The 19,024-nt window shown below is 34.7% G+C and overlaps 1 protein-coding gene across 1 annotated transcript in view; it reads left to right on the top strand.

The window, feature by feature from the left end:
- RASA1 (RAS p21 protein activator 1) overlaps positions 1 to 18,682 on the top strand; it is a 121,975-nt gene extending 103,293 nt beyond the window's left edge. Inside the window, 14 exon segments of the mRNA XM_032335807.1 lie at positions 945 to 1,102; positions 1,590 to 1,666; positions 2,959 to 3,131; positions 3,450 to 3,609; positions 4,775 to 4,857; positions 4,919 to 4,981; positions 6,370 to 6,485; positions 7,680 to 7,766; positions 9,852 to 9,873; positions 9,875 to 9,920; positions 11,958 to 12,046; positions 13,883 to 13,960; positions 16,229 to 16,363; positions 17,605 to 18,682. Coding sequence (XP_032191698.1) covers positions 945 to 1,102; positions 1,590 to 1,666; positions 2,959 to 3,131; positions 3,450 to 3,609; positions 4,775 to 4,857; positions 4,919 to 4,981; positions 6,370 to 6,485; positions 7,680 to 7,766; positions 9,852 to 9,873; positions 9,875 to 9,920; positions 11,958 to 12,046; positions 13,883 to 13,960; positions 16,229 to 16,363; positions 17,605 to 17,688 — 1,371 coding nt within the window. The 3' untranslated portion in view covers positions 17,689 to 18,682.
- Positions 18,683 to 19,024: the final 342 nt, after the last annotated feature.

Raw genomic sequence — 19,024 nt, 5'->3', positions numbered from 1 at the left:
AAAGATTTTATTTATTTATTTGACAGAGAGAAATCACAAGTAGATGGAGAGGCAGGCAGAGAGAGAGAGGGAAGCAGGCTCCCTGCTGAGCAGAGAGCCCGATGCGGGACTCGATCCCAGGACCCCGAGATCACGACCCGAGCCGAAGGCAGCGGCTCAACCCACTGAGCCACCCAGGCGCCCCGAAACTTTTGCTATGAAGTTATTTTTAGCTGTAAGACAATAGAATAAAAAATGATATAATAAAGTCATAGCTAACATCTCTTAAGCCCTTTTGCAGGTACTCTCCTATGTGCTTTTACTGTATTATTTTGAGTCTTTATAATAACGTGCAGTATAGAATTTATCCTAATTTTATATCTGAGAAGTTGAGGCTCAGAGAGGCCGAATTGTCCTACGCCATTCAAGTAGTATGTAGCAAGAGGGAAAGAGAACCTGATATAGACAGTGAATGCTCTAAGTTTTGGCATCAGAACTGACAAAAATAACTTAGCTTTTTTGGATTTGTATCTTTTTATGTAAAAGGAGAAGGCAGAATCAGTGCTGTAAAAATACTTCCTAGCTGTGGAAGTTTATAGATAAATCTTCCAGATGAGCTTTATATATTTAACCTACCGGGTGTTGATTTGGGTGGTGACAGTTTTTTACTTATGCTAAAATAAAAAAATCCCCTATTTCCATTTTCTCTGAACTGTTGTTTAGTAGAAAGGTATGTTTCATTAAATTGCTATGAGAATATAATTGGAGATTTAAGAATTATTTTAAATGCTTGAATGTTGTATTTTATACATCATATAAAAAGGAAAATATAATTATAGGTCGTAATGTCTAAAGAAAGGGGAAAAATAAATGAGTTTTGGGGTTTTATTTCTTAAATAGTAATTGCTTTTGAAACCTAATGCATAATTCTTAAATCTGGTTAACAATTTCTGTGTTTTCTTTAGGTCAGCAGTCTTGTTTTACACATTGAAGAAGCCCATAAACTCCCTGTAAAACATTTTACTAATCCATATTGTAACATCTACCTGAATAGTGTCCAGGTAGCAAAAACTCATGCAAGGGAAGGGCAAAACCCTGTATGGTCAGAAGAGTTTGTCTTTGAGTAAGTCTTATTTTATCACTACATTAAATCTTTTTCTTTTACCCTATTGCATTTTCTCTGTTTTTGTTTGTTTGTTTGTTTTTGTTTTTTGGTTTCTGTCTCTGAACTACCAGAACAAGGTGCCAGGTCCAGGCATTTTAGTAGTACCTACATTTTTTTTTCCCCTGCTTTTATTAGTGAAGTGCTATGTCCTTGGTTTTTCACTTAGTCATTAATAGGAATAAGTGTTACTGACACGTTCAAAAGCATTTACCAAGATACACATACAAAATGTTCACAGTAGTTCCCAGAATTTACTTGAGGAGGTTAAAGACGGTGGGAAAAGTATGATTTGCTTGTCTGCATTCCTGTATTCCAAATAATAACACATTTGAATCCAGCATGCATATTAATAGGAGAAATAAGGGACTTATTTGATACTAGAAGTAAAAGAATTAGAATTTGATGCCAGGATATTTTGTTAATACTTTTCTTTTTGCTCCTCTAGTGATCTTCCTCCTGACATCAATAGATTTGAGATAACTCTTAGTAATAAAACAAAGAAGAGCAAAGATCCTGATATCTGTAAGTTGATACAGAAATTTCTCTCTGTAGTAAAATATGTTTTATATAATTTTTAAAATTCATAATGAAATCTAGTCTAAAAGTGCCAGTAGTATTATTTGACATAGTTTTTTTTGTACTTCTAAAAGTTTTGATTGTTGAGGAAGAGTTTCTCTAATAAGAAAAAAAGATCAAAATGGCTAAATTGTGCATACTGTAAACTTAAGCCCTTGATATTAAATTATCTTTCATCTCTCCTTCCTTCCCCAGTGGACAGGAACAAGAGAACAGTAAGAGTGGCCATCTTTCTGTGGTGCTTCCACTATCCCTTCTTTGTACTTTCTAGGTTTTTCCTGTTTTCATACAGTTTTATGTAAGTGGGAAAAAGTACTCTTTTTTTTTTTTTAAATTAGTCCACTGTTTATTCATTTCTGGTGAACCTTTTCCATTCTTTTTCCACAGTGGCATACCTTCTCCCAGCCTGTTGCTGACAGGTGGCAGTGGGATTTAACAGTTCATATCAGAGTTAATTAGGTTAATACCATCTTAAAAGTCAGGCTTAGGGAGAGAAGTGATCAGCATTAACAGGAATTCAGAGCCTGAATTTTCCTCTACAAAATATTTATTCTGTTGTTTCTGTACTATTTAAATGCGCAATTTTTATTTTAGTGGTTCCCCATTACTTTGAAGATAAAATCCAAACCTGTAGTAAACACAGAAGAAAGGCCCTGTCCTGATCCCCTCCTCCTGCACCCTGCGGCTCTCCTAGTGTGTCTTTGGTATATCCTCTCTAGATAGAGCAGCTTTCTTAGAGCTTTTAAGCAGTCCATGGATTTTAAAACTGCCCACCATACCTTCTACTGGGACGGTGCTCTTTTTCTTTTTCTCTGCCTTTCTACCTAGCTACACCTCCATATCCTGTTAAATGTCAGCTTAAGGTTTACTTGTTTGGATTGGATTTTTCCACCAGCTGAATTACATATTATTTCTCTATACTTGAGTAGTAGGAACCACTGGTAATGACGCTTACCACACTGTACCATGATTGATTTCTTGCCTTACTGTGACCTCCATGCAAGTCAGAGATCATGTCTTAATCTTGTCTGTATCCCGTGTCCCTGCCTACCATAGTCTGGTGCAAAATAGGCATTGAGTAAATGAATGAAGTAAGTATTGAGGATGTGTTCCTACTGAAAACACCTTAAAAGCATTTAACACTACAGAGAAGACAAAATGTCAGGAAAATTTACTGGTATGATGAATTACAGTGTCCTCTTTTCAGACAGTAATCATTTGATGTTTTTCTATCAAAGTATTTATGCGCTGCCAGTTGAGCCGGTTACAGAAAGGGCATGCCACAGATGAATGGTTTTTGCTCAGCTCCCATATACCATTAAAAGGTATTGAACCAGGATCCCTGCGTGTCCGAGCACGATATTCTATGGAAAAAATCATGCCAGAAGAAGAGTACAGTGAATTTAAAGAGGTATTAAGTTATTTATCAATCTAATTATTTTAGATGGAATTAACATTAAACATTTAAACAAAAAGATACATTAAGTTAAACATAGTAATGTCATAGCTTAGTGCACCAGTGATGGGCATAAAGGTTGAAAAGCCTTGCGGTAGTATGATGTTGGTCTTAAGAGTGTAAATATGTAGGCTATAAACTCGTCCTGTTTTTAATAAATGTATTCTATAGAACATATTTCTAAATAGAAGAAAATAAGAGAATTCCTATTAATCTCATTGAGCATGTTTAATGCTGTGTACTTTCAATAATCTTTCTTGATATCATTTTTAGCTTATACTGCTAAAGGAGCTTCATGTAGTCTATGCTTTATCACATGTGTGTGGACAGGACCGAACACTACTGGCTAGCATCCTACTAAGGATTTTTCTTCATGAAAAGCTTGAATCGTTGTTGTTATGTACACTAAATGACAGAGAAATAAGCATGGAAGGTAAAGTATGGATGTCTTGGTGTGATACTTAAAAAAAAAAATCATTTCGCAAAATAAGTTACCCTATTTTTCCTTCATTAAAAATTAAAGTTGGAATGTCAGTTCTGATCCTTGTGCTGACTAACATTTGGCAGTTTCCGTCATGGTAAATTATTCCATTAGAAGCCATAAGAAAACGACCTCTTTATCCTTATTAATGGCTCATGGTGCTTGATCATTAAGAATAGTTTGGTGTACCGACCATATTCTCTCACTTATATTTTACTTACTAATTTACTGCACAAAAGTTGGGTGACAGCCGCATTTTATTTCTAGCTTCTATAGATAGGTAGTCCCCACGCAATGGAGTTGGACACACAGTGCTTTGTAACAGCTTAAAAGTTTGTCACACTTAACCCCTTTCTGGCTAGCACTTTGGCATAGTAACAGTGCTTGCTTTTAGGTTTCCCAGTAAACTATAAAAGCTAAAACTGTTTCCTCCTAATCATAGAAAATGTAAAAGACATCGATTTGTCAGGAAAGATAAAGTGATAGTCAAGATGTTACATTGGGATTGTCTTATTTGGGCAATATTTGTGTTTTTTAGGTCATTAATAGCCATTTTTTAAGGTAATAATTTATACTGGGATTTTGTGGGTTTTTTCTTTCCATTTTCTGCATTTAAAAAAATTGGAAGTATAATTGGCATACAATATCCTATTAGTTTCAGGTATATATCATAGTGATTTGGTATTTTTATACATTATAGAGTGATCTCCATCATAATTCTAATTATTTATACCACTACATTATAATCTTATTTGGAGAGAACTCAGAATTTCCAAAGTGTGGGCTCATTGGATAGCAAAGCTGAATTCTGATCTTATTTTAGTCACTCCTTGGCTCTGTGGTCTTAACAAGTCATATAACCATTTGTTTTTTCTTACGAATATGCCAGTGTCAGCACCTCCTGCTGATTTAATGAATAAAGTCCTTTGAAGGGTTAAGTTTATAGAAATATAGGATGTCATTGTAATCAGTACTTCAGTGCTGCATGCAAATAAATAAGCATACTTAAATGGCTGTGATGGTTGAGGGGAAAAATGAATTCACTTTATTTCTAATCTGGTTTCACATTAGTGCAATCTTTTATATGAATAATCTTTTAATATAAATATTTATGTAGATGAAGCCACTACTCTATTTCGAGCCACAACACTTGCAAGCACCTTGATGGAGCAGTATATGAAAGCCACTGCTACACAGTTTGTTCATCATGCTTTGAAAGACTCTATTTTAAAGATAATGGAATGAAGCCACTGCTACACAGTTTGTTCATCATGCTTTGAAAGACTCTATTTTAAAGATAATGGAAAGCAAGCAGTCTTGCGAGGTACGAACTTCATGTTTTAAGTATTTTAGCAAAGAAAATATTTTAATAGGTGATGCTTTATAGCTAATGACATTATAAGGAAAATACATTAGCTTTCTAAAATTACTCATCAGGGCATTTACATGTTCTGTAATACGTTTAGAAAAATGTTGGAGTAGACTTTTAAAAAAAAATTAAAAATGTACTTTGAAATTAAAAAACTCAGATTGCACCAGAAATTACTTTCTCATTTACCTGCTATACTAATAATACAGTGTATGTTGCTTTCAGAAAGCATATGTAACATAAATTGAAGTTTTTGCTAGAGACTTAAGTCGTATAATCCAGGTAAGGTCTATGAAGCACTTCCTAATAACAGCCAGGGGGGTATCCTTGCAGGTTTTGGTAAAGAAGTACAACATAATGCATTCAAAAGCAAATAGAAACACCCTTTAGATTATTAAGGTTTCAGCGTAAGTTCATAGTAAACCATTAAGAGAAAGAGTGGAATCTCACATGGCTCTTTTCTCATTTTGAAGGTAGAACAACTACAGAAGGAAGATATTAAACACATTTTTTCAATCTGATACAAAATAAAACAAAGAATTGCTTTTGATAATGTACACTGGGAGCTGTCAAATGTTAATTTTGCACTACAGATGTCCGTTTTTACTAATTAACCTAAAGGAAAGAAATTGAGGATTTAGTGTTGAAAACCGGGGTAAGGCAGGTAATATCAGAAATTGAGCAAGTGTGCAGTGAGTCTGTAATCACTAGATCAGGTTAGGGTATTAGGACTTAGACAGATGAATCTACTCCACTGATTCTAGATCAGATTTCTTAGAATTCCAAGGGTTACTGGCAAAATTTTGAGAAAGGTTCATTATTCTGTCTATGGCATTCAGAAAAGCCTTTCTATTTTAATCAGTATTTTTTTTTTCAAATAAATACAACTAGAGATTGATTTTACAATAGATGGTGATCATTATTCTCATTTAAATACTCCTAGTATATTTGTGTATATGTGATCACCAAAGCTGGGTTTTAGTCTTCTCGTTTAGAGAATACTATTTTAAAAATAAAGTCTAATCCATTTTTGTGACTGTAAAAAATCTATGGTAAAGCGTAGTAAATGAATAAAAGAGAACTTTAACACCCCATTAATCCCAGAGCAAATAAAATGTGCTGAATAATCACTGCTTATTGTACAGTTGAATAATTGGAAATTAATGGTAAATGAGTTCTATATAGCAAACTACTTAAAAATTCCCATTTTTATCTACCCCCCAAGACTAAAACAGATTGAAACATGGAAAAACAGAACCTTGAAAACAGTGGTTTGATTACCTTGATTCATTTGCATTTATCATTGTCAAGATGTATTTATATTAATTTATTCCTTCTCTTAGTTAAGTCCATCAAAGTTAGAAAAAAATGAAGATGTGAACACTAATTTAGCACACCTATTGAACATACTTTCAGAGCTTGTGGAGAAAATATTCATGGCTTCAGAAATACTTCCACCGTAAGTGATGAAATTTTAATTTGACAAGAAACTGTGTATCTGCATTTTGAAAAATTTGTATTTCTAAAATGGGTAAGCTTTTCCACTGCCCTAATGAATGTTTTTATACTCTGCAAAAGAGTTTTTCAATCTTCCAAGGTGAATTTTGTTTAAGGCAAGAGTAAATTGAGGAAACTGCTGTAGTATAATATTTACATTATAATAAAAACAAAAGTATGTTTTTACACAGACTAACATGTCTGGTTTATACGGTAACTTGGGTAATGAATAGAGACTTTTGAGATCATAAATATCTTGGTCTGTTTTATGTGTTTTTGTTTTAATTTGAGTATAGTTAACATAGACTGTTACATTAGTTTCCGGTGTACGATGTAGTGATTCAGCACTTCCATACACCACCCGGTGCTTGTTACATCAAGTGCCCTCCTTCATCCCCATCGCCTATTTCCCCAATCCTTCCGCTCACTTTCCTTTTGGTAACCATCGGTTTGTTCTCTGTAGTTAAGAGGCTGAAAAATATTCCATTGTGTGTATATATTTACCACATTTTCTGTATCCCTTCATCTACTGTTGGACAGTTGGGCTGCTTCTATCCTTTGGTTATTGTAAATATGCTGCTATAAACATAGGGGTGTGTATATCCCTTTGAATTTGTGTTTTTGTATTTCGAGGGGTAAATAATTATTGGATTATTTACCCCTCAAATTGGATCATAGGACAGTTCGATTTTTAACTTCTTGAGGAAATTCCATATGCTTTTCCACAGTGGCTGCACCTTAAAGTACAACAGCCAGTTAGTACCTGCTTAACAGCTTTTAGTATAAATGAACTCACTCAGGTAGAAGTTATCATAAGTTAAAATCCATCTCCAGGAATCTGAACTTAGTATTCCCTTTGTATTGTCATTCCAGTACTTTTTTCTTTCTTTTCATTAATACAGAAGCATTGTAAAATTGGTAAGATTTCTTCCAAAGTAAATGTAAAGAATTGACTAAATGAATTGATGATGAATACTATTTGTTTTCCTTATCCCTTTACCACATATGTCCTGCACTACTTGTAGCAGAGTACTGTTTTGAGGGTAAGGGCCAGTCACATTAAGAAATGTATTTGGCAAATTAAGCTTTTGGATGCAATGAGATAAGCACTTTTTCCCTTGCTTTATATATTGAGATGACTGTGTTGTTTTGGCAGGACACTGAGATATATTTACGGGTGTTTACAGAAGTCTGTCCAGCACAAATGGCCTACAAATACCACCATGAGAACAAGAGTTGTTAGGTAAGGTTCATCAATCCATCTGTTAAGTCATTGTGGATGGCGTGCACTGATAGTCAAGTGGGTAACTGAAAATTTGAAGAATAACAGTATATAATTCAAGACTTTTTTCTTTTATGTCAGAACCCTGTTGAATATTTTCTGAGTTCAGATGGCTACTGAACTTTAACTGTACTGTATTTTTTTTGGAAGTTATTGAGAGGTATTTAGCTACCTTATGCATTTTCTAAAAACCTGATCACTCATGTATAATCAGTTAACTATGGGAGTTTTTATCTCACTGAAAAAATGGGGTTAAAAAAGTTATATAAGCAGTAACATCTGTAAGTAACTTTATATAGTATATCATATACACAGTGCATTACCTACATGCATACTTGCATATACATACAGATAAAGAAGAGGGAAGGTGGGGACAGGGGGGAGGATTGTGGCGCTAAGGAGGAAGAGGAATAATGGACTGATGGGTTAGTAGCAGTCTGGGACTCCAGGCTAATCTTCAGCCAGAGCCTCCAGTTCTGAAGCTGTGTTTCGGTATGCTTCTTGTGCAGTAGTTAGGAGAAATTGCTTTGGCAAGTCACAGAATGTTGTAACCTGTATACAGGAGGACTTCGTTATCACTACTCTAACTTATTTTTCCAATGAGGGAGCAGAGCTGTAGAGGTTGAAATTGTTCGCTTAAGGTTATATAGAAAGGTTGTGTTAAGGCAGAACTAAAGGCCAGCCTTCTAAGATCCAGTCAGATCGCTAACACTACTGTAGGCTTCATTAAGTACACCCACCACTGAAGACAACTGGAAGTTAAATGCAAAAGCATCAGAGAATATAGCGTTCTGCTAATAATGCACACTACCAGTCATGTTATATCCCATTAAAACAACCATTGAAGACACTAATATCATAGAGTTAGTTTGTGAAAAATGTGTGTCAGTTCTGCCCCACAACCTGAGTTTGGTAAAGAGGCTTCTACTCTTTTTGTAGATAAAATTTCTCTTGGTTAGTAATGATGAGACGTAAGTATTAAAGAATTGTAGATTCTGTATTTCTTCGCCTTAGTTGTGATTGAGAGGAATTAGAATTAGCAGTGTAAGTTTCAGCATAGTTTTGTGTGTGATGTCAATTAAAGCCTCATACACTCTGTTTCAAATGAGTTTAACTGTTGAGCAAATACAGCAGGAATTTCTGCTGTGTGAATTGTCTGACACTACATGGTTTTTAGGGGGCATATATGCCCAAAGTGAAGATTTCTGTCCCTACTAGTGAGCTTTTAAACATATGTGTAGGCACCTGGTATCCTTTTTACATTTAAAATCACTTCTACAAATTCACAGAAAGATTTGCACACTGAAATTCTTTCATGATTAAATGCCGGTAGGTTATACTTCAGATTCAAACACGTAGCAAAATGTTTTCAAGCAAAACCTACGCAAGATTCTTCAGAAATTCATTTAAGAGATATTTAAAGAGCTGATAATTGTGCATTATAATTGCAGTAAATGCTATCTGTGAAGTTACAATTATTTTCTAGGAGTCCAAAAAGTAGTAAACTGTCACTAGGTTAGAAAGTAAATGCTGAGGTCTTTTTCTTTATTGCCATAATAGCTTTATAGCATTCAGTTGTGTACATTTTCATTTATCAAGAAGCCACTTTTCTCCAGCAAGATGGATTCTTATTTTTAGGATTCATCAGCAAAATCAGTTTAATCAACTAGATTTATAACAGATATTATTGCGTTACTCAATTTAAATAAGGAAAGAAAGAAATGAGAGAATGCAAACTTTAGGACCACACAATCCTGTGTGTCTCTAAAAAGGTTGTTTAATACTCCTAAAGTATTTAAGAAATTCTTAGTGTTATAATGCCAGTGCTTCCTCAAAGTAAGTATATTGGAATAAATAAAGAGTTGCCAAGACCATAAATGTTACAGATACAACTTAAATCTTCCCAAGATAAACTGAAAATTGCAGAATTTGGGCTTCTTAACATCAGTTCAAAGTTCATGGTTCTACAAGTATTAATATTTTTGTTTATTATTTTTATGTAACCTATATAGTAGTTTTCTAAAAAAAAAATTTCCCTCCATTCAGTGGTTTTGTTTTTCTTCGACTTTATCTGTCCTGCCATCCTGAATCCACGGATGTTTAATATCATCTCAGGTAATCAGCTTTTGATAAAATTTTGGAATTAAAAATTAGAGTAAAATTTGATATTTGGTAAGGTTATTCAGTTTTCTTTTACATGTGTTTTTTATTACCCAGTTCTAAGACTTGTTATAAAACAGAGCACCCTTTTCTTCTTTCCTTTTCCCTACTTTTTTACCCTTCTCTATTTTGCTTCTTTTCTTTCACATCTAGTATCTGAAGCCTGACATGGCATGATTACAGACAAGTATCACTCTTCCCCAATCCCTACCTGTGTCTCAGACTCTCACTGTGATGACTTCTTCCAATGTACAACCTGTTTTTTTCACTTGGCAAGAGTTTCTGTGTGCTTTTAGCCCATGCTAGACCTTATCACTACCACTGCAAGTTGTATTTTAAGACCAAATTAAAATGGTAACTACAGTTGCAGTAGTGCTCTGTGAATACTTGACTGTGGCCCTTTAGTGATGGAGAGGTTTGTTACCAGTTGGATAATGTTAATTGGCCAGTTTAAACTCCCAACAAACCAGATTTAGTTTTACTTGATGCCCATATGTCCATCATGCAAGGACTTTCAGGTGTCATAGGCATCTTTTAAAGAAAGGAGAAGAGTGATATTTGTGACTACAAATGCAATAATGAGCCATTATTTATTTATTTATTTTTAGAGATTTTATTTATTTATTGGACAGACAGAGAGGCAGGCGGAGAGAGAGGAGAAAGCAGGCTCCCTGCTGAGCAGAGAGCCCGACGCGGGGCTCGATCCCAGGACCCTGAGACCATGACCTGAGCTGAAGGCAGAGGCTTAACCCACTTAGCCACCCAGGAGCCCCAATAATGAGCCATTATTAACAGAAGGAACTGGAACCATTTTTCTTTTAATAATTAGAAGCTTAAAGTTGTATTTAAAAATACTTTGGACTTGGGCGCCTGGGTGGCTCAGTGGGTTAAAGCCTCTGCCTTCGGCTCAGGTCATGATCCCAGGGTCCTGGGATCGAGGCCCGCATCGGGCTCTCTGCTCAGCTGGGAGCCTGCTTCCTCCTCTCTCTCTGCCTGCTTCTCTGCCTACTTGTGATCTCTGTCTGTTAAATAAATAAATAAAAATCTTTAAAAAAAAAAAAAATACTTTGGACTAAATCTTAAGTTTTACTTTATTGTATTTATAGTTACCACATCTCTGTCATTATCTTCTAAAGCTACTAAAATGGTTAGATCTTTGGTTCTATTAAGAATTAAGGGTTTAGAATTCTGGAGAGATTGGTTTATCTCAATGTTGGCCTCTGAACCATTAGGCCGTACTCATTTACAGTTCAGCAGCTTAAGATACACAGAGTACAGTCTAAAATGAGGCAGTCAGATAGAAATACTTACACAGTTTTACTGTTAAATAATTTCTTTTTTAATTCTTTTTTAAGGCTTATATGTTAAATAATTATAATAAATATATGTTAAATAATTCTTTTTTAAGGCTTATATGTAATAGCATAATTGCATATGGTTTTCATTTACACCCTACTATGCATATTCTATAGGGAAATGTTTCCTGACCAGTCTTTTATTATAGTTTATTCTATAATATTCTAAGTTTATTAAATTGATTTTCCCTCAATATAAGGGCAGAAATCCCAGACTTTATCTTTGTTATTGAGCTTTAAAGTGATTTTTCTAGTCATTGGAGGTTGGGAGTAGGAAATTGCTCAGATTGCAAATTGCTAACCTGAGGGGATGAAATTAGCTTTGTGAACTGTCACGAAGCAGGTGTGTGGAGTGACAGTCATTTTAGTGATAAAGCTTAAAGCATTGTGAAATATCAACCAGTTGAGAATTGCTGAGTCTTGCAGCAGCACCCTTTTCACAAACTAGAAGTGTTGATAAGTGTATTTAACTTTCCCCCCTTTAACTCAAGTTTTCTTGATTAAACACAGGTCATACCATTTCCAAGAATGTCAGTATTTTTGCAGTAAAGAAATATTAAAGTGCTAACTTTTACGGCTTTATCTGAAAATGCCTATGGAGTCGGTATCATTACCTATGCCCAATTCTCTCTTACAGATTCCCCATCTCCTATTGCGGCAAGAACACTGATATTAGTGGCTAAATCTGTGCAGAATTTAGCAAATCTTGTGGAATTTGGAGCTAAGGTAAAAACATTTTGATACTTTAAATGTCATTTACAAAGGAAACCTTGAGATGATAAAACCATAGAATATAAAGTTATCAGTAGTGGCTGTTTCATAGTTATATTTTTGTTGGTATGTCTGTCTTTTAAAAATATTTTTAGATTTTACATTTTAATAATGAAATTTTTAAAACCACTGTTTAGCCAGTACAGAAAACTATACTTTCTTTTTCCAATATACTCAAACTCTCCTACTCATTAAATATAAAAATTAATATTTTTAAATGTACTCGAGCCCATTTTATTATTTATTTCACCATAAATATTTTACTGTAAATAACTTGGACAAGTTCTTAAAACACCCATATGTGATCCCACTACCTAATGATAAGGATTGTTAATATTCTAGTAGTGATCATACTGTGTTGCCTGATTTTTTCAATATTGAACAAACTTCTTGCCTGGAAAAGTAACTATTTTACTGTTCTTAACAAGTGTTGTTATGTCATCATGTAGCTGTTAAGTACTCTTCTCCTCAACATTTAGATGGCTGCCAACCTACCACTGTTACAAATACTGCTATAACAAGTATCCATATATCCTTTCAAAAATGTCCACTTATTTCCTTAAACTAGTTTTGGAAGTAAACTCCTAAGTCAGACTTCTTGATTCCCAGAGCCTTGCCAAAACTCAGTGAATATTACTCTGTTTAATTTTTGCCAAACTGCTAGGCATGTTACTTTGATTTTTCGTGTCTGTTACTTTGGGATAGACTGAGGTCTTTATCATCTTTTATTTATTGACTTTAAAAGAGCTTGTGTTAACACTAAACATTTTCTGTTTTACAGCATCCCACATTTTTATTTTTATTTTCATTTTTTAAATTTTTATTTCTTTTTTTAAAAGTATTTTATTTATTTATTTGACAGATATCACAAGTAGGCAGAGAGAGGAAGGAAGCAGGCTCCCCGCTGATCAGAGAGCTAGGCGCAGGGCTCAGTCCCAGGGCCCTGGGATCATGACCTGAGCTGAAGGCAGAGGCTTTAACCCACTGAGCCACCCAGGCGCCCCACAACATACCACATTTTTAAATAGGCCTAATATTTTAGTATGAAGAGCAGTTTACAGTAAGGCTTAGCTTTAGAATTTATCTGAATAGTGAGGCAGGTTGATGTATTCCTATTGCAGTCTTTAGCACACTGTATTTTAATTACTTACATTCTCTGCTAGAGTCTAACCTCTGGTCTGGGCCCATGTTTATCTTGGTAGGTGGCAAATAAGTTTCTCAGTAATTATTTTTGAATGAGTAACAGCTGACCCTTGATGCACAGGTTCAAACTGCACGGGTCCACTTACTCATGGTTTTTACAGTACTGTAAATATATTTTCTCTTATGGTTTTAATATTTCATTTTCTCTAGCTTACTCTATTGTAATAATACATGAATATATGTAATACATGTATATATATTATATATGCATATATATGTATATAAATATATGTGTATATATGTACTCTATTGTAATAATACATGAATATATGTAACATACAAAATATGTATCAGTCAGCTGTGTATGTTATCAGCCACATTTTTGGGGGGGGGGTCAAGTTAAAGTTATTTATGGATTTTCAACCACTTGGGGTTGGTGCTCTTTTTTTTACCTCCATGCAGAATTTCTTACTCTTTCATGAGAATATTCCAGTTCTTCAGTATAGCTGTTTGTTTTCATTAGAAGGAAAATTTATATGACTAATTCTTGTGAACATTTATTGCTGTTGATGGACATAATTAGATTTATAGGAATCCTTGCTACATATGTGGTAGTTATAGATTAGTGTTGGTTTTTATTATTTTTAGGAGCCCTATATGGAAGGTGTCAATCCATTTATCAAAAGTAACAAACATCGCATGATCATGTTTCTGGATGAACTTGGGGTATGTATATAATTTTTCAAATACTTTGAGACCCTAAATTTAATACTTAGGTCTCTTAATATTGAGAATTGTTAACTTATTTAATCAACAGCTTAGATTTTTATCCAGAACTTAAAAATAAAAAACAAAAACAGGCATCTGGCTGACAGTTGCTTAAGCCTCCTACTCTTGATCTCAGGCTATTGAGTTCAGGCCCTGCATTGGGCTCCACTTAACACAAAAAGAGGCTTTTTTTTTTTTTTTTTTTAAATCATTATAAACATTTATTCTTAAACTAAATGGTTTACTACCAAGAACTCACTGTTATGGTTTTGTACTTCTTGTGCTATTTTTTAGTTTCTGTCTTGTTTTTCACTATCCTTTTAGCTGTTCCATCTCCTTATTGTGATACCCTGTTGCTACTTATACTGAGCTGCTAGTATATGGAACTTGAAACAAGATAACCCAAATCTGACCAGGTTAAATAATGGACTGGAGAGTGTTCTTGAGGGCTTTACTAGGAATAAAATACATGGATTTAGAATGCTACTTCATTCAGTGGGACTACTGTTATCTTATTTGGACTTTTATAAATTGTGATTATAAGATTAATAGAAATGGTAAATAAATAAATAAATAAATAAATTTCCTAAGACCCTGTATTTCTTAGTAAAGTTGAATTTTCTTGTTACAGATTTACAGATAATGGATTAGAAAATAAAGTATGTTAGTAATTCAGTTCATATATAAAAACAAAAGGTTATCAGTTTAGTATGTTTGGCATTAGGGAATGCCAGGGTTGGAGACTGAAGTGCCCATGTTTTGCCATAATGTATTCAGATCCAGTTTTAAAAACACCCCACCAGTGTTCAGTGAAACTAACCAGCAGTTCCTGAGGGCCCCTGCTTTGCTACCTGAGGGTAAAACCAGGGTGAAAGAAGTTATTTGTAACATAGGTCCATAATTAGCATAAAATTGAGAAGTAACAGGGCAAATGCTAAATGTCTATGTTTTTTATATATGAACTCAGGGAAGTTTAGGAGATAAAAGTACTTATTACCAAAAAACAGGAGGGTCAGCGATTGAAAAGTTCTTACTGTAGTATTGTTTAAAGACTGAAAACTGTCCAGTATCTAAAGCTACCGAGCTTTAACTTACGCTGTATTTCTAGGTTTTTAGATTCTTCAGATTCATGGTTAGGATTCTCATTTATTTTCCATAATCACAGCTGTCTATAGTCCAGCTCTTTTACCACTTTCCTAGTTATGCCTCACAATGTAGTCTTAAACTGCTTAGAATTCCCAGTATTCTTCTACTCTTCCTGCCTTCTCCATGTTCTTGTATTCCTTTACTACCTGTATAAATCAGATTCTTCTTTCAAGACTCACTTTCAGAAGGGCTTTTTGATGACCACTAAATCTGAGTCAAATACCTTTTCCTCTGCTTCCTAAGTATCTGCCTATCTTTCATATCTGTGTTGGTTTATCTCTGTCTTCTAGAGAGGCTGCAAGCTCTCTGAAGGCAAATACTATAGTCTTTTAACTCTGTAATCCTTCATTCACTGAATGAATGGATAACTGAATGTTAATTAACAAGAATGAACTATATTTCAGTTCATGCTACAGAACACAATGTTTTTGTAGTTTTTAGGAAGGTACAGCAATTGAGTTATCACCGTTAGGAAGAGGAGTAGATTTTTTCAGAACAGCCATCTGAGCCCATGTTGAATTTTATTCTATGGCTCAAAATAATACTGGTCTTTAGTGCTAATAAAGTACGAAGTTTTTAGGCATAGTCCACAGATAATTATCAGCCTGATAGGTTCTCCTCAAACTTCTACAGTGTAACTCTAAACTTATGTATACTGATAAATTTGGGCAAACTATAACAGTTAAATAAAACTGTTGTCAATGGAGGAATTGAAAGTTTAGCTTGCATTTAATCCAGATTAGCAGTTGCAGTGTTAATGGTTGTTTTTTGGTGTAGGTGCCAGATCAAAAAAACCCCAAAACTCTTAAGAATGTAGGAAGCCCACTTATTTAGATTAACAGTAATACTGTACAGTATTCTGCCATATTTTGTAAAGCAAATTGGACCCTGCGTTTGATGTGAATATTGAGGTCATAGGACCTTTATCAGAAGTACCACTGATGTTACATAGCATCTTAGACTTTTAAATTTAAGAGAACATGATGTTAAGAATTCAGTTTACTATAAGCAGTTAGGATCTTTTCAGAAGTGACTATAAAAATTTGTATTGCTAAATGCAGTTTTATCATTCTCTTAAAGAATGTACCTGAACTTCCGGACACTACAGAGCACTCTAGAACTGACCTGTCTCGTGATTTAGCGGCACTGCATGAGATCTGTGTGGCTCATTCAGATGAACTGCGAACGCTCAGCAATGAACGTGGTGCCCAGCAGGTAGGTTTTTGCCAGCCTTCATTATCAGTGATGTTGGTTTAGCACTTAAGCAGAATGTCAGCATAAGACTCTGAAAGGTAACAAGCTGAATTATGGTCAGCTTTTTAACATAAAATATATTATTTGCCCCAGGGGTACAGGTCTGTGAATCATCAGGCTTGCACATTTCACAGCACTCACCATAGGATATACCCTCCCCCATGTCTACACTCTCTCCCAGCCCACCCCTGCACCAACCCTCACTTTGTTTTGTAAGCTTAAGAGTCTCTTATGGTTTGTCTTATCAGTTATATTTTTAAGAATTGGAATCTTCCTCCACAAAGATCTTGGCAGAGCAGTAATGGACCCAGACTAAAATTCTGTATGTTTGACATGGCACAGTGTGAACTAGACTGAAAAACAGTGGTGTTACACACTTCAGTGATGTGAAAATGTCAAGTGAATTATAAAGTCAGTAGTGATATGGCTTATCTCCCATACACAGTGCACGACCAAGTTCCAGGTTCAGAGATTCTGGAGTGTGGCCTTGAAAACTGTAATTTCTAATAAGCTCTTCCTGAGGACTGTCACTGTACTGGCCAACCATTTGGTAGGAGCCTCGTAGAAGAGATTAAAATTAAAGCATTGTGTTTGTGGATTTGAGGATTCTAAAATCCTCAAGTTTAGATAACCTCCTCTGGCTCACAAAGATTTCAGTCACTTTAGCAGCTTAGGCAGAGAACGTGCCACTGGCCTACTTAGTGTCTGTGGTATATATAATGCCTTCCAGCTACACTGGGGCTGAGTTTGTTATGATATGCCTTAAATAAAAGTAAAATTCTTGGAGAAGTTAGCCTAATTAATTTTAGGCCCAGTGTAGTCCTGTTTCTTACATGATACTTGATAGTGTTCACTGGGCTGCAAGCTGATTGCTCCTCCGTGATCTTATGGATATTACGATGATTTGTAATGATCAGCCTGTCTTGCTGGCAAGATGTTCTGTCCTGAGTAGATATGAAAATGGCAAATGAATGAAATTCTATTTAGTGTACAAAGATCTTATCTTGACCAAAAATACTGAGTCAAGGACTGAATAATTAATAGAAACGTTCACAATTGTATGCTTTGAGTAGAATGGTTAGTATTATTTTATGAGTTCCTTTGAATTGATGTGGCTTTTTCCAAAATCCAGGTTCCCTGAAATTTCTGACTGAACTTTCATTTATTTACTAATTACTTTCATACTATTTTTCCTTGTTTAGCATGTACTGAAAAAGCTTCTGGCTATAACAGAACTGCTTCAACAAAAACAAAACCAGTATACAAAAACTAATGATGTCAGGTAGCAGATTTCGCCCAAGTGTTCTGCTTGGATTCAGCATGCCCAACACGGTAATTCACATCAGTATAATGTCTCCTTTGCTCTTGCCAAAAAAATAGCACACCTTTCCACATTCCAGTGATGCGTGAGCTATGCAAACAAAATCCAAGATTCTGCTGGTGAGTAAATGTGCCAGCAGCTTTGTAAGCTATCTGTGCAGGAAATTTGCACTTTTTCCACATATGGAATCAATCTTTACCAACTTCTGAGCCTTGGTGTACAGATCACCTTTCACATAACAAAATGCTGACTGAACTTGAAAAATATATTTTCAATACATCCGATTGCCAAAGTTTTGCTGTGTCTTGGAAAAAGAACTATGAAATCAACTGACAAGAAAAAGGATTTTCTTGACAACTGAGCATAACTGGACTGCTCACTGTTCTTACTGTAATTTCCTCCTTATTAGGAATATGACCGTTTGACTGTTCAATGACTATTTGTATTTACAGTTTCCAGAGTCTGCCACTATAATAGGAACAATCTTTGCTGTATACTTTTTTTAAAATACTGTGCTATTTCTCTTGCTGGAACTGTTAAGAGAAAATATATAGAATGGACCTATTGCTCATCAGCTTTATTTTTTAAACATACCACTTATTTTGTTGGAATTGTCAAAGACTATTTAGAGCTCATGATGCTTTCATTAAATGTTTACAACAGTAAATAGTTTGAATCCAGTAAATATTATTGGTTGTTGTACTGATCAATGCATGTTACCCATTCATCCGTTCTATAGATTACCAATTTATTTTATGTGTCAAAATATCTGGAATGCTTTTGTTGAAAGTACTCATTTCTAAATTGATTTTTTTACAGAGCTATCCATCTTTGAACTTCTGACTACTTGTTCTATCTGCTGCATATATAGTTTGTATAGTTTTATTTGCTTCTGTATATGTATTTTTGTGAAGTATTCACAAGGGTTTAAGTTAAAATAAAACCAAGGGATATCTTGAGTAACTGATTACTTCTGTCTAAATACAGGTAAGCATTCAGTTTAATTATTTCCCTCCTCCTTTAGGGGCAGTTCAAATTTAGTACCAGAGCAAGGGCCAGGGAGGAAACAAGCAAGAATTCCTTCCCTCCCATAACTGTGCGGGAAAGAGAAGGCATACAAAGAAGTACGTGGCAGAAAAGCATTTTCAAGAAAAAAAATTTTTTTCCTAAAGGCCTGGATTCTAAGAGCAACACTTTAATACAGGAAAAAATAATCAAGGATTTAAAAGATTGATGCATAGCACAATTTTAAGCTATGAGAAGTTATTACTTCTGTAGAGGCAGGTGAACAGTGATGTTCA

The sequence above is a fragment of the Mustela erminea genome, chromosome 3, assembly GCF_009829155.1.
Source record: "Mustela erminea isolate mMusErm1 chromosome 3, mMusErm1.Pri, whole genome shotgun sequence".
NCBI classification, from domain to species: Eukaryota; Metazoa; Chordata; class Mammalia; order Carnivora; family Mustelidae; genus Mustela; species Mustela erminea.
The sequence above is the reverse complement of the archived record's forward strand: the minus strand, read 5'-3'. Positions and strand labels throughout refer to the sequence as shown.